At 30.9% G+C, this 24616-nt stretch overlaps 1 protein-coding gene across 13 annotated transcripts in view; it reads left to right on the forward strand.

Moving 5' to 3' along the window:
• Positions 1-24616, forward strand: part of Lar (tyrosine-protein phosphatase Lar) — a 969819-nt gene that overhangs the window by 856999 nt on the left and 88204 nt on the right. For all 13 annotated transcript variants that reach the window (XM_067045667.1, XM_067045668.1, XM_067045669.1 and 10 more), the window contains one exon: positions 14270-14380. In XM_067045667.1, the coding sequence (XP_066901768.1) occupies positions 14270-14380 (111 nt within the window). The remainder of the gene's footprint in view (positions 1-14269; positions 14381-24616) is intronic.

Consider the following 24616-nt stretch of genomic DNA (forward strand, 5'->3'; position numbering starts at 1 on the left):
TGCAAGATCTCGTGTATTACGGTGAAAAACCTTCGCTGGTTTGGTTTGAACGTAAAGAATAATAAGGACCCGACTTTGGAGATCAAGTTAGGCACATGTGTTTTTGAATCAGGAATCATTTAACAAGATACAATGATATTCGATTGCGAACGGAAATCCTTCGCTAATTCCGAATTAATTTTTCGTTGATCCGCGACGAGGTTCCATTAATCTCAATTTGGGCGCAGATCCCGACTCGAGCCGACAATTAATCAAACAGGAAATGTAATCGTGCCCTCCATCATCGTCCGATAATTAGCGCGAGTCAATAAAGACAAATGACTGCTGTAGTATTCGAATCCATTGCAAAAGAGAAATCGCGGAATCGCAACGACTCCGAGGCCCACGTCGATATCGTCCATCAGATTACCGTCGGTCAGGGGAAGGGAAGGGGAGGGGAGAGACCAGAGGCCATTTAATCGCGACGGACAGACAAAGCCCGGGCGAACAAGCTTACTGCTTTCAATTTAAGTTTGAAGCTTAGACCACGGCCGAGGATTATTGGAAGAACTTCCATCTCAAATTGATATTTTATTTATCGGTCAATTTATGTGATCTCTCTTTAAACCTCTAATCCAACCCTCGCTCCTTTAGGCTTTATCCCAAGCGGGTCAGATCTCTTTATTTACGAAATTCACCGCTCAACGAGCCTGGCTTTGAAGAAAAACGTTTTTACTAGTAAATAAAACTGTTATACATATCATTATTTCTTATTAAAATGAGTTAATCATTTGTAAAATAACAAATTATAGATTTTGTAGAGGAATTGTAGATTTTGAAATCGTTCGTAATTTATCAAGAATGAATATATTTTTATTAAATCGTATCTTAAAATTATTAATTTGATACTTACTACGTCAGAGAATTTTAAATGAGTGAGTAGGACAATATTTTTTTTCCGCTGAAAAATTTTAACTCTCCTTTCCCCCTCCCGAATTAGTTATTTGTTTTTAGTTGAACTATCAGTTGTAGACTCTTAGAAATAAATTTTCAAAGAGCCATGGCGGACCACATACATACGACACTCTAACTATCGATTGTGACTTCATCTAGAATAGACATATAAAATGTTTTGATAGCCTCCAATACTGTACGGAACTATTATTCAGGACACTGACATGACAGGACGGCCAAAAAGGTGGGAGCCTCGCACGAACAGTCTCAGACTGGACTATGGACTAGTAACTTACTGAATACAGACATTACGAAATAAATAAGAAAGTAGACTCATTCAATTTTCCAAATTTTCCAATTTATAGGTGTATCCCTTCCCTCATTTCCCTCTTATAATGCATTTGAAATGAAGTAAAAGAGATTATACCCATTATTGTTACCTACCCTCCTATATATCAAACCATTTGAAGAATTATTTGAAAAGTAAAGATTTACACATTTTTAAATAAACCAACTACTACTATATACTATGTACCAACTACTAAGTACTGTGACTGATGATTATTATATGTCTAATTATAAGCTTTTCCAATTAGTAAATGTTTATGAAATCTAAAAAAGAAATATTTTCGAGTCTATGAGAGTCTGAGCCAAATCTATTCGGCAGTGAAGACAAAGCAATACTTGTTTCATACGCTCGAAAATTTAAGAATGTTACAGTGATATCCAGTTTTCTGAATAATGCGAATATTGATGAAACCTGTTTTTGTTTCTGAAAACGAAAGTCGCCCGTTTTAAATGTGAAATATGTTAACATTTTTTTTTTTTTTTACAGAACTCAAGAATCATTTTGAATGATTTTATTTATAATTTTGTGTAAGGTCCAGAATTGTTTTTTGTTTTTTTTAATTGAGGTCTAGTCCCAAACTTCTGATTTGTATATTATATAAATTTTATAAGTTTATAAAATAATTCTTTCATATCTTTTAAAATATATGTTTTGGGAAATTTGTTTAAATAGCCCATATCATAGCAAATTATTTTTTATAGATAGACTTGTTTGGTAGATTGATAGTATGTAACAAATGTTAATTGTATCTGTGAAATACAAGCAACCTATGAGGTTTGCTCACACAATCGTGATTTTATTGGTGAAGATTCGTCTATCAATTGATTCTTTCTTTTAACTGCTTCTTTGACATCCAAGTCAAGGCTACTACATCAAAATAGTCCTCATCCACGAATTTGCACTCTATATTAAGTACCATGGAACAAGTCAGTGTAGTATATTTTAGTTTGAATCTATTGGAACATGTTAAGTGCTTCTGAACTGAAAAGAAAACAAAACTATTATGACAACTGACGTGATTTTATATTTCTTGCGTAATCTATATCTAAAGTAGATGTGTGATAGTTATGAGAATATAAATAAATGTTGTTTTATTATAGTTATAGTGTTATTTTTCTGTAAAATAAAAATCTCCATTATTAATTGGAAAATTGATACTATACACAAGAGGAAGGTAGGGTTGCATGGTTGAATAGCCGAGTGTCTTTTTCCTTTTCTATCACCATTATATCCACCTCTAATGATCTCGTCCATTGTTCAGTGTCCAAATCCACTTTGAAAGAGTATTGTTAAATAAAATCTATTCGACTTTTGGAATAGCTGTCTCCAAGAAATAAAATAAGCTAAGTCGAACATTTTGATTTAGAAAGGAAAGACCATAGTTTTCTGACCATGCTATTGTCATTTAAGGCAATTTATAAATTTATCGCAAAATATTATTCAATAAGGTTGAATAGAGGTATCGATTCCAATACCTTGTACCTTGCCTTATCATTCCTCGACCGGGAACTCCATAGAGCTCTCTCGTCAGTGGCTTTTGTTACAAAAGCTTTATTGTCATGTCTCTCCGGATTATGTGACATCAAAGGAGACGTCTGTACCCCTCGAGAATTCTTATTTCAGCCTTGGATATTACGTGATTCTATATCAGGCCCTCCCTGTTCTTGATGCTCTCTTAGTCCTCACATCTTAATAACACAGTCCGTTGGCTCCGGTTCTATCTGGGTTTGTCAACTCACTGACCGGGGCTTCATCACCAGTTGCTTTTACAACAAGTATTTTATTTTTAGAAACAAAACAAACAGGATTGAGTCTGAACTAATTTTTGTATATATGTATTACTGATGATTAATTCTTTTTGCAATCTTTTACATTACTGGTTAATTACGAAACAAACTCGTGTAGAGCTTGCGGTAACAATTAGAGGAGCAAACAGTTTTAAGGTCAGCATTGCAGCAACTGTCGCAGCCACATCCATCGTGTTGACTGTATGATAGTTAAGAAAGCATTTATTGTCGTGAGAGCATAGTCATATTGTATGTATGCAGCTGAAAAAGATTATAATCCAAGTTGTGGAAATGCCATTCATAGTATACGCAAACAAGACAAATCTTTTTAGTGTTTGTAAAAAAAAAAAAAAAACTTTAAAAAGTTTATTTATTGATGAGCAGAAAATTCGGTAATGTGTTCCTGTAAAAATTTGGTAATATATATATAAAACAAACTAATAATTTATTTATAACAAATAGTTATCATATATTTGTTTTCTTTATTTAGCTTTCAATTTCCTTACGAATCTGTTGTTTTTTTTTTTGACGAACAGGTTTTTTTTTGGTGATAAATTCCAATTAAAAAACCAATTTATATTGCTTATATTAAGTCTGTGAACATGCAATTAAAATTTATAACATATGACTGAATATGTATGCTCTCCATTCTTACCCCTCTCACACGTTATACAATCAAAAAAGAACCAGTTATATGCTTTATACTACAGATCCCTCTTTGATTAAAACTGATTGGGTTTTGGCTTTGGCAATCATTAACTGCTTTGTTTTGTTTTATTTTTATTTAATTACTTTTTTTTTTTTAATAAACGTGGCCTTGTTAAACTATGTTTTTTGAAAGTAGGTATTTCCTTTTTAATATAAAATATATATATTCTCTCTTTTATTTATTTTTTTTCTAGAAGTGGAATATTGATTTACCATTCCTCAAATTTTCTTTCCATAATTTTTTACTGCGTATAAAATTAATGTGCTATTTATTCATATTACCTAAGTCACTAGGACAGGCATTATTTTTTTTTATACTCATTTAATGTATGTAGATAAATAATAATAACAATGAAAAAGGGTGTAATAGCAGATTTATTTTTAATTGCCTAATATTTCAATTCGGTAGATGTCTCAAATGTTTAATTAGTGGAATTAGATAAAAGTAAATTCAGATTTAGCAGGACATAACTTTGATTTTGGGTCTTTTGTTTGGAGAACTATCAATTATTTTTCTTATGTTGGTGTGTAAAGACGGACTTTACACACTAACATGTCTGTTGCTATGTATTATAGGTTGTACTTCTTGTTCAATGACCGTGACATTGTATATGAGTACTCTATTTCCGAAAAACCACTCTTATTCAGATAGTATAATTTTGATGATTTTTGTAAATTAGCAATTTGTTGTGTTACAAGAGTTCCAGGGGGCTATGTTTTTATATTATGTTAAGTATGTTTATGCATCCAATCAGTGTCTTTGTAGTGGATAGAGTTGGATATTAATTTGTTTATAAGTTTGCAATTTATAAGTGATCAAAGTAAGTGAATAAATAAAACCATGAATAATATTTTTTAATAAATAATTAATTTACCGAAAAAAATGTACTTTCCCCCACATTGTCTGTTTCAATTTTGTCACAAATTCTATCATATAATTAATATCAATCTAAGAAATAATCAAATTTACTAGAGAAACAAAATATTTCTCTAGGATTTTTTAAAAATCATTTCAAATCTTCGAACTCATGAAATAAATATTGTTAGAATTTAACAACTTACTTTAGCATTGGAGCGTTTCCGAGTATACTTAACTTCAAGTTAGTTGTGAGTCCATATTGTAATTTATTCCACTGATTTTTATTAATTATTTCGGGTGTAGAAATTAAAAAGTTGCAAAGTCCTGTAGAGCTAACACAATATCCTGTTATGACTTCAGAAATGTTCAGAGGAGAGTTGGTGAGGCTGGGTACCATATTTCTTGGTGGCCTTATATCTAATATTGGTTTCCTCTCAGTAAATATACTGTTATTATAGCTATCTGATGAGAAACATAAAAATATAGCTGTTCCCTCTTACCAACTGCAATCGGCCCTGCAACAGTACGTTTTATACACATCATACGCGCGCATATGAACCTGCTTATAATAAAAATATTATTACAAATTTATAGTTAAAGTTGCTACTCGTAAACATGCAAATTTATATTTTCGTGCTAGCTTTATTTATAATATTTATCTCCATTCAATCATATTATATCTCCAAACGTAACGGTATGGTTTTGATTTCTTATGAATAATTGAATCCATAATTGTACCATATTTTTTTTATTTTTGCATCTTTTGTTTTAGATGCACTGTATATATTACTCTTCTAATTATTTTAAGATGAACTAGCGAATTGAAGACAAACCATCGAATTATTTAGTTAACTGCTTAAATCCTTGCATTATTACGTTTAGTTTCTGAACTCAGAAGCTCAAATGAGTTGGTTCGGACTAGTCTAATAAGAGAATTGTAGGAAGTGAGTTCGTTAGCAATTAATATTTTATTAGTCCAGAATACCTTTTAATTTTATTTGCATGATAATTTTTTGTTCTTTTCAAGTTATATGTATGACCGGATATAAATCAAGATGTATTTTTAGTACTTACCTATTGGTTAAAATAAACTATTATTTTAAAGAACTGTTAGATTATTTAATTCAGTTAATAATTTATTATAAAGAATTGAATGTTTTGTTGTTTTCGTAATCTCTTCTTCATGTTCTCTAATCGCCGTTATAATCCAGTTTATTATCTAGTAAGGTTTTTTTTATGACGTTCACTCAGCTGATTTGTTATAAAGGCTTCGTTAAAGAAATAAATAAACTGATAAAGATCTAAGATATCAATTTACCAATGTTAAATATAAATATAAAGATTAATTTTCAATCTATTATTTTAAAGAATAAATATTTAATACTATAGGTTTGGAGAATATAATTGGATGACCTGAAATTTTGAAAACAATTAGAATTTTAAGCGAAACCCTGCTTAGTTTTTCTATATAGCTATTTATTTTGTTCGTTTGTCTTGCACTATAATTCCTCCACGTTTTACTAAAATAGTACCGGATATAAAATGCATAAATCAGTATATAAGATTTTAGAGTTTTAAGAAACTGCTTTTCTAAACAACGCTCATCATATTCTTACCCTAGGTCCTTCAATAGGAAGATTTCGAAAATAAAGCCGACATTAGTAAAATATTGAAAAACAGTATGACTGGTTTCTTTTCGGTGGTTCAAGCATTATAAGACCTGATCAAATAAATCCAGGAAGCATATAGCACAGATCAACAGCCTTAATCAACAAAGGGAGTACCACATTCCAAGACATCTAAATTCACAGACTGAAGGAAACTGAACGTAACTTAAAAACAGTTGTGAATGAATATGTATTTAGTGTGTAGGGTCAAATGGTGCACAGTCCATTTTCCTCTTTATTGCCAAATCGTGAGACTAACTGGAATTTTAAAAAGTAATCCAGGTCATGAGCAATAAAATACAATAACAAAAAAAAAAAAGTAATTGCCAACACTTAACAAAACCTAACAACCAACCTAATAAATCAGCTGGGGAGAGGTTTCCAATAGATTCGGCAATGAACGGAATATTACCGCTGAATGTGACATAATTAAATAGAAAATTAACATTAAATAAAAATGGTTTCAAATAAATATAAAAGAAAATAAAAATGTTGATATTAAAATCCAATTAACACTGCACCTTTGCTCTCGTCAGCTGTAAGCCTCATTATCATCCCGTGACAATTTTAATCAACCAGCTGATCAACTGAAAATGCTAGAACCAAATGACCAAAATTCACTGATAGCCAATTTAAATAAATTATATATTAGATTTTATTATTTATTATAAATTAACAAGAGGTTTTCGATGGATTTGGTAACCTCATTTATTTAATATGAATTATAAAAGCCCGGGAGCCCTCTTGGGGTCCACCCTGCCTCATTAATTGGATAAAAATCTTCCAGTCGAGCGTGATTCTGACCAAATCATCTCCTTGCACAACCGTTGTTCCAGTAACAGTACTTCCTTACAGAGTACTGGACCCCTGACTCTTTATGGGTTGTAGTGGTATATATTTTAATTTTGATTTTAAATTTAAAAAAAAAAAGAGAAATATACTTGCGTAATGTCTCATCTGCCATATGTTATATTGTAGGTTACTAAGCTTACACCGTAAAAGCGATTCCTATTTTTACGAATTTAGGCCCCGACCTCAACATTTAAGGATTTGTTTGTGGTTTATTTGTTTCTTGGGCGAATATGCAAGCAAAAGTTGATAACTGCCATCAAACAGTAATGATATTCTTTATTTATCCTGAGACGAGTCCCTTCAAAATAATAGTACAGAAAATATAAATTTGGCTCTAATAATAAAAAGAGTTAAAAGCATAAATACCAAAAAAAATAACAAATAATTATTTAATAATGTTAAATCATAATGTAACCAGCAAAATGATAATTGGTGAAAAAAAAGAATATTCACGTCCATATTTTCAGTTTTATTAAATACTAAGAACTCAATTTACCGTACAAGAAAGGATAAAATAATAATAATAATAGAATATTATATCAATTCACATATTTTGATTGAAAAGGAGAACATGAATTCCAATATTTTAGATTCCGATGGATAGGAAGTGAAGAAATACATAAGTACCAGAATTAATAGATACAATAGAAAAATTAAGTAAAAATTAACAGTAGAGATGGATATAATATAAAATATCTGAATCAGAATTTAATGAAAATTGCGCGTTTCAGTTCAGTAGAATAAACTTTACATCCTTTCTACACCACGGCCCTGTTTCATAATGAAATCTAATAGTATTAGTTCATAGTACAAGTATAGAAACTAGTGTGGTAATAACACTAATGCTTATTTTTGTCATGATAGGGAGGACTATTAGTGATATTACAGGCATTAAAAAATACTAAAGCACAAGTTACTATTGTACAAGTTTGTGTAATTGAATTAAGATAAATCTACAAGACTAATAGTATTAGTTTGTACTTTATTGTGAAACAGGGCCCTGGTAGTATACTTTTATATTTAAATTAAAAATGGCTTATTTAAAATCAGTAGTATATTTTTAACTGAAAATTAAATTAATAGATTTTCCCTTTTTCAATACTACCGTTCCTTAGTGTACGCATTTCCCAAAATTTCATCCATAAATAAAGTCCCGCGCAAGCTGCTGGATACTTTTAAGCCACATCTGCCAGGAGTGAGGAACCTCTCGAAGAGACAGAAATGTTAAATATTGGCCTGGCGTGCACTCTTCTCGATGAGGTTCGGCCCCGGAATGCCTAACTCCACGACCTACCTGATCCAGGGGTATAGAATTACATTCCTCCACGCCCCCTTCGGGTAATGGTCCAACTTCTTACCCGATAGCAAATTGTCCTCAGTCAGTGTTCTAATGGTGAGGATTTAGCACGCACCGCAACTTCGGTCGTCTCCATTAAACTACATCTTGGTATAATTGTGTCGATATCGTTAGCCAACCTCTGCAAGTTGGAAACCAATTCCTGCGGCTTTCTCAATTAAGAATTGAATAAATAACGTGGCTTAATGAGTCCGTGGTCTGTTAATTCATTTCAAAAATCTAGTGTTATATTATCACGTGCGACGCCATCTTCTAATTTGGCGTTTCTCCATTCAATATAGTTTATAATTCTTTGATATTATTTATCAAGTAATTTTATTTTTCGAAGAAAGTTATATTTTCCATTTATATTTATATAAATATAATTTGCTTAATTTTTTAATTCCTTAAGAATTAATATAGTGCTACATATGAATCATTGTAGTTAGTGCCACATATTTATATAAATATATATTTTCCATTTATATTTATTGTTTAGTTTTTTATATATATTTGGACTTGCATGCAGCTTTCATACTTCAATTTATTAATCTCTCTGCTTTTAATTTTTATTCATTATTCATTAATAATATTTTCTTCACCTCGACGTTACGAGCCATCCGTTCATCTTTAGGTATTTATTTCTAAAAATTGTTACAAAGTGCTTTTCATCATTTATTAATTGTTATGATGTATATAATTTGTTATATATAAGGTTTACTAAATTTAATGATAACTAGTCAAAATTAATTTTAATTTCTCTTACATCAATAAATTATATACATGATAAAATAAGTTATAGACTAATATATAATGAACTGGTTATAAGGCTCGGAAGATTTAAATTGATTGTAGAATCATACAGAGTACATAACCGTATTTCTTCTGAAGATAGTTATTTCTTTAAAATTTTTAAAAATATTTGTTAATCATCCCTCATTTTTTATCTCATCCTTTCATTTAATTATTGTTTTCTAAATTCGTAAATTATATTTTTAAACCTTTTTTTTTTATTCTCATTTATTATATCCTTGCACCAATTCTTCTAGAATTATATGAAAAATATTTTTATTTATTTGATTTTATGAATTTTTCTAAGCTGTGTCTGCTCAAGAATAAACAAAGTGAAATATTATTGTATTTAATAGCTCAGAACAATTCAAACTATATAAAATTGTTTATAACGATTCAGTAAAACTATACACTAAAAAATCTAAATATTAACGTATTTTTACGTTAATATTCTAAAAAATCTAAATATTAATGATTGGCTTTAATTTCCCTATGTTATGTATGTATGTAAGTTCACTATTTTTCGTATTTCTTCTTAAAATTAGTTGGAAGTAATGGAATCAGGACTGAGTAAAAATCTAGTTTAGATATTCTTATAATTAAAAATATGTATTACTTGTCCTCCTACTCTATTTGTACCCCATAAACAAAAAATTAATTATTATTATTATTGTCCTCGAGATCTTTGGTAACAACTTAGTGGTGTAGAGATAGATCCTAATGTTGCAATCGGCCCTTATTTTTTACTGTCTGAAGTTAGGTACAGTGATATATTTTTAAAATCATTTTGAAGGAAACGTTTTACCTAAAGGAATAAAAAAAAAAATATAAATATTTCATTTTATTTAAGGGTGCAGAGATTTAAGCTGGTTTTGTCACCTTTCACCTGTTAAATGTGTATTAGAAAAGGCGTGGAGTGCCAATCCGCGAGAACGGAGGTAGAGAGAATTTCATTTTCTTGGCTGGCTTTTAGCCTCAGTGAGATTCTTAAATGAAGCCGTGCATGTGCGGGCAACTTGAAATGAGAACGTTTTTTTCCCGGCGGGCATTCGTTGGCTGTGTTTTTACCGTGTGAATATATCCCGCCCCTCAACAGATATAAATGGAATTATTTATATCCAAGAAGACTTCTTCCATCTCACACCAGGCCTTTCATAATTTATTACTTTCCCTTCATCAAAAAATCTGGCCTATATAGGCAAATGTAACGTGTAAGAGACCTTACTTTTTCTGATATGTAAACAAAGAAATACATAAATTTTTATTTATCCGTATATTACAATAATAAAAATGATGTACCAAGTAGTTAAAAACATTTTACATGTAATTCTATTTTTTTTTTCTTAATTTTAAATTCTTATTCTATATTTATTTATTCCTACTTCTTCTTTTTTAACGCTCTTATTTAAGGTAAGTTAATATTTAAATATACTTTGACTGGAATGATGGTACATTCTAAAGCAGAGATTTCCAACTCATAGAAGTCTGCGGCCCACTAAGCCATAAATTAAACCATCCGCTTCATAACCCCACTACTGACTTGAGACAAAGGTGGGGTCCTCAGCGTTCAATGATAAGTTTGAATTGTTTTGAAACCAGCCTATACTATTCGATTGACTCCTTGACTGATTGCTTACACAGCTATAACTCTGCATTTTGTTTTATTATTTTTAGTAATGAACCCTCAGAATATACTGTTCGATTGACTCCTTGACTGATTGCTTACACAGCTATAACTCTGCATTTTGTTTTATTATTTTTAGTAATGAACCCTCAGAATATACTGTTCGATTGACTCCTTGACTGATTGCTTACACAGCTATAACTGTGCATTTTGTTTTATTATTTTTAGTAATGAACCCTCAGAATCGTCCAAAAAAAAAAAAAAAAAGAAAAGCCCCCTTCAATCACAAAATCGAATAAAAAGGTATCCTTTCACCGTTCGCCTCTCGCAGCTTTTCTCAGAATCCATCGGCCCAATTTTTATATTCGGCTTAAGTAACAGGTCACCTAATGATGAACACCTGATTTTGTCATTACAGCCTGTGTTTTCGTTTTGAAATGGCGGCCGATTAGATATTCCCTATAGCCGTATTTTCGCTATTTATGAAGCTAGACGTGATTCTGACAAAATTACCTTCTTGCACAACCGTTGGTCTAGTAAGAGTACTTCCTTACAAAGCACTGAACCCCTGACTTTATAGCGGTAAAGATTTTATTTATTTTTTTAATAAAGCTAGACGAAAAATCATCAGTGTTTACAATTAAATTTTTTAAACCTATATTAAACATATTAATTAGACCAGTATTAGTGAAGATGCTGGCAGCCATGTGAATGTTTTTAGTTAAATCAGAAGTAGTTCGCAAAGTCGTGTGAGTGGACAAAGTAGACATTTATATTGTTTGTTATTTACTGAAAAAAGTATATATTAATAAAAGAATTCAATTATAATAAACCATTGTACGTTTTTGAAAATACCTTCGGCTCACGATATATAAGCTGCACTGATGGAATTTGAACCAATGACACTTTTGAAGTTTGAATCCTCGAGTAAATAGAAAAGAATAAGGAGCGATTTTTTGCAGTAAATATAAGAAAAGCAGTTTTGTTAATAACGGTGTCGTCTACCAAGCATAGGTACATTTCTCCTCAATGCTTCCCTCACCATTTCTTTTTTTTTTAAATATTTTTCTTATACCAGTTATGATAATATTATATACATTTAGGCTCATCATTCTTAATAAAATGTTATAAACTCATTTTAATAAAATAATATAAATTAATTACTTGCTTTAATTACAATCTTAAAATCATTACTAATTCTAAATTATGATAATCTAATTTCAATTTCACACCCTTACAACAATCAATAAAAAAAGTTGCACGCTATTCTACCCTACAGTCTAATACAATATAATAAACTTAACCCATAGACCACAAATAAAATAATTTTTATTATTAATCAACTTGCACCATTTTATGTTTAATCAACTATATTTGTTAACCTTTTAATATTAATTATTTTATTAGCAAATTTAGTTTACTACTGCCAACTAAGTTATGAACACATATTATTTAAACTACCTCTCAACCTAGTTTGTCATATTATCATAGTATTTCAAGCTCTATTTTCTTAATTACTTAATTATTAAGAATCTTATTAAAATTAATCATAAAAATAGTTTATTTTTATAGGAAGTTTATAGATTATTTTATTTTCTGAAAATTGCGTATTTCCAGTGTTTTTTGGATAACGCTATGCTAATTATGCGAAGGACGGAAAGCCTCATCAACCAGCTAGAATTTACCGTCCAAGTTGAACATATAGTGATTCTGTAACGTTTGATAAAGTTTTTAATTTTTTTATACGTTACTTATTACTTCTTTATGTACATATTGATCTTAGCTACAACTTTCTTCCCAACTAAGTTCAGATGTATTTGCTCACATATGGGCAATGGCTCAGAGCATACCCGGGTATGAATAAAACAGAACCGAGTGTGCCCTGCAGCAACCAGCAACTTGGCAACTTGAACTCATCAATACCCCTTCTCTGCTAACTATTTAGCCAATGTCAGTAGCCGGCTCAATTATTTATCCTATGTATACTTAGGGTAGGAGTAATTTATGTTGTCTAATGAAACTAATTATGAATTGTATAACGATAAGACAGCTTAATGAAAAACAAGAATAGCTCAGAACTTCCTAAAAATAATAAAATTCTATACACCGTAAAATGTATTCATGTTGAAAATTTAATTTTAGTAAAAAAAAAAAGCACTTGGTATCATGGTTTATGATATTTATTGTCGAATTTAATCTCCCACGCTTAAAGCAATACTGCTGCATGTAACCATTCATACCATATTAACGGTAAAAATATAGTAAATTTGAGCGAAATAAAACAGTATTAGTATCTTAAACACAGATATTTATATAACGCCATTTATACTATTGCTGGGAAACTTCAAACCAAGCTTGAAAAAGTAGGAAAAGTTCCTAGAACTTCTCTCTGGTACTGAAAACCAGGGGAGGCATCCTGTACCCACAGGACATAAGTGGAGAATCTAGTTGTTGAACTCAGATAAACAGGGTCGTAAAAGACCTTGGATTCACTGCCATTTCAACCTTCGAGAAGGATTGATAGAGATGGAGTAAGAAATTGTACGGAATCATTAAAATTATGAGAAAGGTCCTAATGAAGCTTGGTGAATTTTGGATCGGAGAAGGTCTAAAACATTGTGGGTCCAAAAAAGTCGCAGTTTACCGCATTAAAAATGAATAAATTCTATAAATACTCAAATTTACTGTATTTCAGAACATTGTGATGATGAATATTGCAGCATTTATGTTTTACAATTAATTAAATTTAAAAAAAAGTAGTTTATCATGATCACAGGAATGTGCAAGACTCAAAGTTACTTTTGGAATAAACTTCTTATTATGAAAGAGGACAGTATTGTTCGAAAAACTTTAGATTGAAAGGATTGGATACTGTGGATGTTCGAAAATTTAGCTATTCCTCATAATTATAGCCGTAGTTATTGATAGGTTTTAGACTTGTCTAGTAAGTAGTTTGTTATCATTTCAAAGATGGGGTGCAAGAAATTGGATTTATCTTTTGGGTTAAGGTCTTTTGAGGCTAGTAGGTTCTTTTTTTTTTTTCCTAAAAGAAACCCAAGTTTTCGGACCTTGTTTGAAAGGATGAGGCCGCGTGGGGTTAAGAGAATTTATTCAATTTAAAATTTTAAAAAATAGGTTAAAAAAATTAGTATCTTTGCCTTTATACCTTTCTCGCTGAAAAGCTTTAAAAACTAAATCTACATGAATAGACTTGTCTAAACTTGAAATGTAATCCTCTCTTCTACGTCTCTCATAATTAGTCAGGTGGCCCATTTTAGCATAAACATTAATGTATTAATGATTTTACATAAATAGAATAGTTAATAAATTTGGAATACTATCTATCATTGATTTTTTTACAGGTGCTCTTCAGATAACGAACAGCGCCGAAGACGATCTAGGAAAATACGAGTGCGTTGCAGAAAACGACGTTGGAACGGAGTATTCACAGTCTACGATGCTTTACGTTAAAGGTAAGTTTTTTTATTACATTTCTCATTAGCCTACAATATAATATGGCGATTTTTAAACCAATACTGATTTTATTAAAATATTTGATTCCTGCATATCGTATAATTCATACTTTTATAATTACAGCATCTGTGATAAAAAGGAGTTGAGTATATGGTAATATTCAATTTTGTTATTAGGTTGTATAGGAAAAAAATAGGATGATGATTAAGATATTTTACTACTAGGAACATATCCTCTTCTATAACTTCTTTCTAAAGCTTCTTTAATCTAAAAAACTCCTCGCATTACAGATGAATTTTAAAATACTCATTAATATATATTTTTTGTAATTGCTATTCTTAAGTTTATCAAAATAATTAAATATAAATGTTTTCATATTTTTTATTTCTTCGTTCGTCATTTTGTCTTATACTTTATTAAAAATTGATAATATTGAAACCGTATCTTCATATGATCATATAAAAACTCATATATAACTCATATATTGTTCTGTAGAGACACAAAAAAAGGAATTCATGTGATTTCGCGGTATTGTCGATAGGCATATTGTTGTAATTTACCTTTTAGTGAAACCAAAATGTTTTTACTTCTCATATTTCAAAAAAGCTTTCGGTTTTTAAGTTATTTTCCTAGTTTCGTATATTTTTATCTATAAAATGTTAATACTCTTGATAATTATCGATGGATTGTGATATGGACCAATAACCTATCTCTAACTAACAAGAAAACTAGACTGATAGCTTTATTTATTTTTTTTTTTTTTTCAACTTTCCACTATTACCTGTATTGAAAACAACATTGGACAGTACATTTTCAACTTCTGTCGCTAGTAAATATTTTCCTGCCATTTCTGTATTAGTTTTCATAATAGTAACAAGCAAATTCAATTTCCTTTATACCAGGGTTGTTATTGTTAAAATGTCCTTAGATATAAATGTCAATATCGGCTAAGTTAGCTGTCAGAAAGATCCTTACCCTATTTTTGAGTGTCCTCGGGAGCTTTAATGTTGGGCCAACTCATTGACATCTCCTTTGTCGACCTCCTTAATGTGATAACGTTCTTCAAGTATGGCGTCGTCAAAACTTCTGAGTGGTTTGATTAATTGCTTAGATACCGGTTGATAACGTACTTTATTTCTTCAATAACTCCGTTTATTGTCCACAAAGAAACATAATATTACACTTTTACGTTAACATTTTCAGTTTATTTTATTTTTTTGCATCCTTGTTTAAATTATAATTGTTAAATAGATTATTTTCATTTTCTCAACTTTAATAATTTCACCTTGTTAATATTATTATTAATATAATTGGATTTTAGATATCAGGAATAACGTTCAGGTCTTCTTTTATTTTAAATTTATTTCCTCATTGCTTTTTTATAAATAAGTTTTCCTTTATTTTTATTTCATTTTTTACGTAATATTTTGGCATCATCAAAACTGTAATAAAATTTTATACTGTAATTTGTAAATTAGCAAATATTATTGCTAAAATTTTGGATTAATATTACATTTTTATCTAAATAGTTTAAAGTAGACGTAAATTCTACAATTTAGGATCATATTGAACAAATAATATTGATAAACTATTTAACAGATTTTTTAAAGGTTAATAAACCGTTAAATAATTGTTTCAATTCCTTATAATCACAGCCATCTTGAAACACTTATATAATCTACTCAACTTAAAAAGAAAAAAGGTCAGGGGTACGGTCAAAAGAGAACAAAAATAGTTAATAATTATTTATTTCCTGACGTTTCACCTCACTTATTAGAGTTTCATCAGAGCTGTTCAAAGTGGAGTGAAACGTGAAGTAAATAATTATTAACTATTTCTGTTCGCTTTTGACCGCACCCCTGACCTTTTCTCTATTTATTTGACTTTCAGGTTTGCATCAGGGCTATAAAACAAAAATATAAAAACAATTTAAATCACCATATTGAATATTTAATGTGATTCAATATGATTTAAATTGTCATAAATTGTTTTTCAGTTTTTTAGACACTACTTCCATATCTTATCTTATACATATCTTCTTACCTACACAATATTAAATTTCATCTCATATTGTTATCATTCTACTACTGTCTAATTCTATGGTTATTAATCCACTATTTTTATTATTAAATTCATTGTTATTTCTATTTCCAGATTTGTAGTTTATTATTTCTCTTCAATTTTATGTCCCTCTAAATGATTGTTATCTCTTTTTATTTTATAGCCCTGATAGAGGCCTGAAATTCAGGTCGAAACGTCGGCATGAATAAATTATTTTTTGTTTATATCTGTGTTTTTTTTACTTATTAATCTACGGTGAACTATCTACACCTCATATATATATTTATATTCTGCTTTATATTTTGAATCTATTCTAGAATTTGCAAATAAAATTTCTGCTCATTAAGATTACATGTAAAGCCAAACGTAGAATATACTGTTTATAAATTAAAATTGATGAAATTTCGCTTTTAAAATTAATGTTTGATAATTTAACCAGGCGTAGAAAGATAAACTCAACATAGAAGTTATCATACTCCAACTAAAAGAACTGTTCCGCGGTATTAAACACAACCCTCACGTAAGCAGATGTATATCTCCTACTCCATGTATCATCTTTATGATAATTAGTCGCCTTGGTACGTGTGGGATAAGCGGCATTGCGCTGTTTTGCCCCGCCGTTAGTACATTACTACCCGGGGAGCAGATATTGCAATGCGCGCTCCGGACATTCCCTGGCGCAAAAAGAGACCTGCGGTTTTTGCACCACAGACTAAATTAATTCCCGTTCATTTGGCTGCGAGGTTTGGTTTTTGCATGGTCGCCTTTATTAATTAATTAACCCGAGCTGTCCGGGGTCGAATTACCTAATTGATTACACAAGCGCTCTCTTTGTCCCTTTTATAGGACTACTTCCTTGGGCCTTCTCGCTCTAACGGGCGCCATTGTTTAGTATATTCCCAGCTGCCATTTAGATTAAGCCAGCTACCGTTGAATCGATAGTGTCCCGGCCTAGCTTTGTGGCTACGCTACACTGAATACAACTCCCTTCTAATGAACTCAATGAGCTTGTTAATAAAGTTTAATTGTACTGCGGTACACATTGTCTTTATGAAGATTATGAAGGATACCGTATAGGAACGACCGTATACCGTATCGTTCAGTTATAGATTATGTTAAACTGCTTTGTAAACAGAGTAATGTTGACGATTTTAATATTCTGAGGAGCAACATCAATTCTTCTTTTCATAAAATGTTTAAAAACTCCTTGATTTTTGACTGATAATAGTGGATTGGTTGTTATTGGCTAATCATTTATAAAAGGACACAACTATTTATTGCTCACATGGGAATATTTTTTCTATTTTGCCTGATTTCTAATATATTCTAATTTTGCAATTCGAGTGTCACCAACATTTTGGATGTCAATTGTCTTCATGCATTTTCCTTCTTCACATTTTGTCATCTAAACTTTTTAAGCACTCTTATTTAAGTTTCGCTGCTGTCAACTATGGCCTTGAAATCGTATTATTCGTCATTTCGGATAATTATATCTCGCTGAAATGTGATGACAATATGTACACCCACCGGCAATACAATATTATGTTGCCCTTGAAGTGGTGTGTTGCTTGATAATGAACGCTTGAATTTAAAGGATATTGGGATTAAGGAGGTCGCATTTCTTAATAGCCAGGTAACAATTTAGGGGCATATTAGCTCCTTAATAAAAACTGGGGTATCAACTGTGTAGAACTAGACAGCTGATTTGGTCAAAAATTGATATAAAGATCTGTTATAAACTTTCAAACGATTCCTTAGGGAAATATTAGCCCATAATCACAGAATGTAGGGTTGCATTATCCTTTAGGGTCATTATCTGAAAATGTGTAAATCATACGCCTGGTCCATTTTCAACCTCTAATGCGGGCGCCAGTTATTGTATAAAATAAGAACTATATTTCTATTAAAATCCTGCTAAACAGATTTATAAGTAGTAAAATAAAAATTTAAAAATATTGTTTTTTCACTCTCTCACCATCCCCGGCCTCTAAGTAAGGCACTTTAAAAATTCCTTTTCGGTCTACAATTGATTGTTTCAATTCACTAACTAATTTATTTAGTTATTACATGAGAATTCCATTAAAAATAAGATTCATTATTTGTTGTATTCAGTAAAAAGAAATATAATATAAACCATAGGTCCAGATGTTTTACTTTACCTTCACTTCCTCATTTTAATATTTTTTCATAATTTTTTTAAAAATCATAATTAAAATGCCTGGGTGTCATACTAGTGAAAATATTATGCAATTAAGAAGTTTTGAATTTTCGCAGTTCAAAATTATGACATTTTATTATTTAGGACATATTATTATTTTAGGAAGTGAAATCCACGCATATTCAGATAATTACCCTATAATGATATAAGGGAGTGGCCATCAGATCAGAACGATGGGGCTAAGTAAAGGCATTAGAAGCACTAGTCACTAATATAAAACATAACTTTGTTTTTCATTTTTTTTTTTAAGTGCAGAGAAAGCCTGTACCTGCCTAGGAAAACTAAAAAGTTAGGCATATAATAAATATTTTTTTTTTTTTATTAAAAAAGAGACATTTTAATAGATCTAAATAAAATTTCTTAAAAAGACATAAAATATTTATAGTCCTACATTCATTTTTTTCTTTTGGTTATAATATTTTTTCATTACACTGTGTATCAATCTCTTGTTATTTTTCAGCTGTAAATCCGAAATTATAAAAAAAGGAAATATACTAATTGAATTAATATACTTTTGTATATAATATACTTTAATCCATTCATTAATTGTTTTAGTGAAACCATTCATTGCCATTGAAAATAATACGTATTCTATAAACTAAAAAAAAAAATAATACAATACTGTGAACATATGTAAGTGAGCGGGTTCCAAAAACAGTATATACCAGTATAAAAATAAACGAAAGAGAGAAAAAAGTCAAAAAGGAAGTATCGCCTAGTTTATTCAGTTTCTCTTTCCTTCTGTGTCTTTGTTTTAAACAAAATTCTTTGTTCTCTTCCCTCAGTTGTAGTATCTTGCTTTTACTGAGCACTGCTTTGTGGTTAGTTGAGAAAAAAAGAACCATCTGAAAGACCATTATTGTTACTCTAAATTCACTCTTTCTCTGTCTAATTTATATCTACGCTGAAAGGATCATTATTATAAATCCTATAGATTTTTCTTGATGAGGATCCAATTTCGAAATTGGAAATCTGAAATATTAAGGTCAATACAATATAAAAAGCTACCTGCAATCGAATGTAAAACATTCCAGGAAAGAAAAGAAAAAAAATAGGGTCCTAATAAAAGAAAGAAAAGGGTAGAAAGCGGATCTTCAGGCATTACTGGATTAGGGAAAAGCAATACCGTAGCCATTGGAAAGGAAAATGGCGGGTAATGAAAAAGGCTGGAGTCGCTAGCACGATTATAACAAGGCCTCCGATTTTACAAGCGAGCGAATCCAACAAACAGAATTACTCTTCCTAACAATCTGAAATTCCCATCTTCCACAGGTGACAGGGTAGTTTCCTAGTACAGCCATTAATGGAATTAAGTATTACCGGGACGGAAATATTATTATTCTAAAAAAGAAATTATAGTTGGATTTATTCTTAAACAGCAAATATGTTTCATATCAACAATATTATACCAAAGATATATTGAGAGTTTTTAACAAAAAAAAAAAATATATTTGTACATCTGATTAACTGTTCCCTGACGTAGTTAAAGCGGCAAAATCCACAATAATTAATAATAATAAGATCTCATTCAAATTTTAAAGGTTTCATTTCCTTTTTTACTTATAAATATGATTTTTATAGCCTAAAAATTCTAAGGAAATATTGTATATTTTACTCTTTTATATTGAAATTTCTAAATATGGGGGTGGCAAAATCTTCCTCCGCCCCGGCTAACCACAACGCTACGACGCCACGTTCGTTCATTTTCTTTTCCCTCTGAAGTGAATTATTATTATTATTATTATACTTTTCTTTTGGACCTTCTTGGATACACCCCAGGGTTATGAGTTTGATGGGATACTGAACAATAATGGTAATTCATAACAAAGAACAAAGTGACAATGCAGATGTTTATGTTATTAGTACACCAAACCTATTCCTCCCACTTCAAACGAAATAAAAATGAAATAAAACTAAAAAAGTACTAGTATAAATTTGATAAAATAATATAATGTATATATATTAAACCAAAAAACTAGAAACGGCTCGAAAAAAAGATTTTAACTGTAGTATGCTAGGTGTTTCTTGATTCTCGGATTGATTGTTATGCATACAGTTGAACCAACCACATTTAAGAATGTTTTTTGACACCATTTAACAAAATTATGATGTCTATGGCATACCAATGAATGATATTGATTCAAGAAAAGTTGGATGTGATCTATACTAAGTTATCTGATACTATGAATGTTTGTCACCAACCAACGTCTTTGATAATATTTTCGTTTTATTTCATTTTGGTTCTTTTTACATTAAAATAGTTTAGACCGAAGAAAGGTAATAACCTACGAGAGTTCGACATACTCTAAAACATAAAACGTTTAGATTTAGAGGTTTGCTTACCAAGCGTTTTTGATTCAAGGCAAGTGCCAAACGTGAGGATCCGGTTTAATCCAGCACTTAACCCAAATCCCCTCATGGGTTGTAGAAATACAGTTTTTTTTATTTTAATACTACTCTTGTCCCCCTCAAAATATTTGCATTTAGGATATTAATCTTTTTTTATAGGATGTTCTAAATTAAAGCAATATTTTATGGTTTTTGTTTATAAATAAGGAGGGGATGATATGGGGTGACCGTGGCACCTTGCAGAGGAGACCATATTTACCCCGAGGGACGGTAGCCCTATTTGGATTAGCCGATAAGCTCGCTCCGTTTTTTATCCCCTCCTCCCCCCCCTCACCACCCTTTTACAAAGCGCACTTCATTCACAATCCGCTTAGCTCGGCTTTAGGATCCTGCCCCTCCCCCCCTTAAATTGACCGTTTCACACGTTATGCATATTGCAGTGTGTTCTTACTCACTTACCGTTTATCTTAAGTTTTCATCGTTGCTGTGTTCGTTTCGAAACACCGCATAGTATACCTTTTACTCCATGCATATGTAAATGTTAGTTATATGTAATCCCATTCGACCCTGATTTATGCTTATAAATCCTTTTATTAAAGGTAACAAAATAGATTTCATAACCCTATTGAAAGTCATTTATTGTCCTCAGGCTTAACTCCTTTATTGTACTTCTATAAGGGGATTAAAGTATCCTTTGGTATACTTTATAAAATGCCTAAACATCATAATCATAAAGATGAAGTGTATTACTTTCGTAACACAAAAAAGTAATTAGGATTGAGAAAAGGAAATGCAATGGAACATTAGTAAAAGGAAGTATCATCATCATTATGATTCCTTCAATCATTGAATGTGGGACACCTTTCTTTATATCCTGGACTCATTGTACGATCCTCATGTATTTATTTCTTCCTCGTGTGTCGAAGACCGTGGACATACTTTCATCCTTGCCAAATAATTATTTTCCATCCTTGAAAATACCCAAACCACCGTAGACAGTTTGTAATATTTTATGCTGTTTTGGACGGTGGTTTAATGTGATAGTTGTTTTGCAGATGTAATCTCTTTGGTTCCCTATTGTATTTTTCATTTTATTAGGAAACTCGTTTTCCTTTTCTACTACTTTTTTGTTTACCATGTTCCGGAGAAATTAGTCAATATGGGCGGAAACGTGCATAAATTTTCATTTTCGTGTCTTCTCTTGTATTTAGAAAGTTTCATTACATGTGTAGGGCTTATCTGAGCGTCCTCCCAGCCGCAGGCTCCTTAAATATACTTGGGACCATAGGAGGACACTCAACACTCTTGAGAGGATATTTGAAGGGGCCTCTACATGTCGGCCAAGCCATGGCGAACTCAGACATGCGCGAGCATGTGGATGGGTGGATTGTACGAGTTGGCCTAAGCTCGTTACCGATCCGTTGAGAGTTGGTTTTTTGGGTTCGTGAGAGCGCTCGTGTAGAGTCTCCACCATTGTTCTCTGTCTAGTTGCAACTGAGAGCTGTTAGGAGGTTAAAGGTGTTTTTTGTTACTTTTTATAATAAGTTGTATATTTATTTTTATTTATTTATATTTAATTTCCTTTTTTTTTTGTGATAAAAATAATATAATTCCAGTGTAGTGGCTGAAATCACTTGTACGTCCGCCGTGCTTGCCTCTCTGAATAACACTAACATGTGGATGGTCCGCTCTTTGTTTACCGAGCATTTGTGCAAGCCTCCGATTCGTGGCGAGCGGCCAACATGTGGATTCGCCATGAGGATTTTTCCGCACATTTTCTACTTCGAGTTAACAATCACTATTATAGTGATATATACAAATTTACTGAACTGTATTGTAATGCTGTGGTCGACATCTGGACCCAGATTGTTATGCATCCAGTTTGTAACAATGGAAGGCAGACTATTTTCTTTGTTCTACCAAGACATGTTGAAAACCGATATGTACCTAATTTGTAACTGCTGAAAAGTCCACCTAACAAAAGTGACCAACTAAGCTCAGCTGCCTTTCCTTCAGAAGATGATGTAATTTGTCTACCAATTTTATATGTTACATATTTTTGGGTTAATTCTCATTGTGTCACATTTCAGGATTCATTCGATTTATGAACATTTATTAGAATACCCATCTTTTTCTCACAACCAGTATCTTATTAGATACTACTGTAGCTACCCAACAGTCTTCCTTAGTATGAATTACTATAAATGTTATTAGCTACTATAAATCCCATTTGTTTTACTATATATCTTCTTTCTATAACGGTGTTCGGTTTAATTTAACTATCAATAGCCACTACATCTCAGCTTAAATCATAGTTTGTAAGAATGTTATTTAGATGTTGATGTAACATTTTATTATAAATAACAGGAAATCAAATAATCGTTTGTTAAGTTCGTTAGTTCGCGTTTGCATATTCCTACTAGATCACCGATACTTTCTAGCCTTCTCTTATAATTCTTCATTTTTTCATGTTCTTGACAAACAACCTATTTCTCTATAATTTGTTGTAGCCTCCAGAATATTTGTCAAACAATTAGCATGAATATCACCTCTTCATAATTCTTGATCTTAATTTATTTCTCTCTTGGATTTTTTATTCCGTTCGTAGCCTTCTTCTAACCATTGGTGTATAAAGTTACATTTTTAGCACTAGTAGGTTTTCAGTAGCTAGTTCCGATTTCTTGCTACACTGAGTTTTCATGTACTTCAAAGATAAGATTACTCCATGCCATTCTTGAATCAATACTATTTTATGAATACGTTCTTCTCATTTTCATATGTTGTTTGCAGTATGTAGAAGGCCTTGAGAAATCCTCGGAAATATACTGGAATAATTTTAAAAGAGTTTCTATGTATATTAATCTAATTCGTTTATCAAACTGGTTGTATTTTATCTCAATTTTATGTTTTATTAACTACAATAAGTCGCTACCTGGTATATACGTTTTTGAACATTCATCATCCAATCTAACTTTTACGCCTTATTTTTTGTTCCTCCGTGACTTTGAACTATCAACTCTATCTGCTAAATTGAGAGCATGCTAACATCATTGATCTCTTTTTCTTTTCTTTTTTTTTTTTTAATGCATTTGCAGAATAATTTGGATAGTTTTTTTCTTAAATGTTGACGGTTATTATTGCGTTAAATAAACAAATAATGAAGTCAGCAAATATGTAATAATGAGGAACATGTAGAGTTATGCGATGAAAAAAATTATTAGCCATCTGTTATTTTGTTAGATAGATCTAATATTATATCACTATATGAAAGTATTGCTTTCTGGTAGATCATAAGTTAATAAGAAAATAATACCTATTAACCACACTATAGCTTTGTGTCACTTAGTCGACAATTTTATTTAAACAATGTCTGAAAAATAACACAGGATAAATTTGCATTCGGACTGTAAAAAATAATCATATAAATTTCTGATTAATCAGATTGTTTTTTCAATTATCACATTAATTTCCCTTTGCAATTGTTAAACTCTTATACATCTCCACCCAAATGGTTCCGCTTCCTTTCTTTTTTTTTTTTAAATCATTTCTGTTCGGGGATTACGGAGTATGTTCAATGATATGATATATTTCGTTTTATTTTATTTAC

The sequence above is a fragment of the Halyomorpha halys genome, unplaced genomic scaffold, assembly GCF_000696795.3.
Source record: "Halyomorpha halys isolate HHAL.00 unplaced genomic scaffold, Hhal_1.1 Scaffold438.1, whole genome shotgun sequence".
Taxonomy (NCBI): domain Eukaryota; kingdom Metazoa; phylum Arthropoda; class Insecta; order Hemiptera; family Pentatomidae; genus Halyomorpha; species Halyomorpha halys.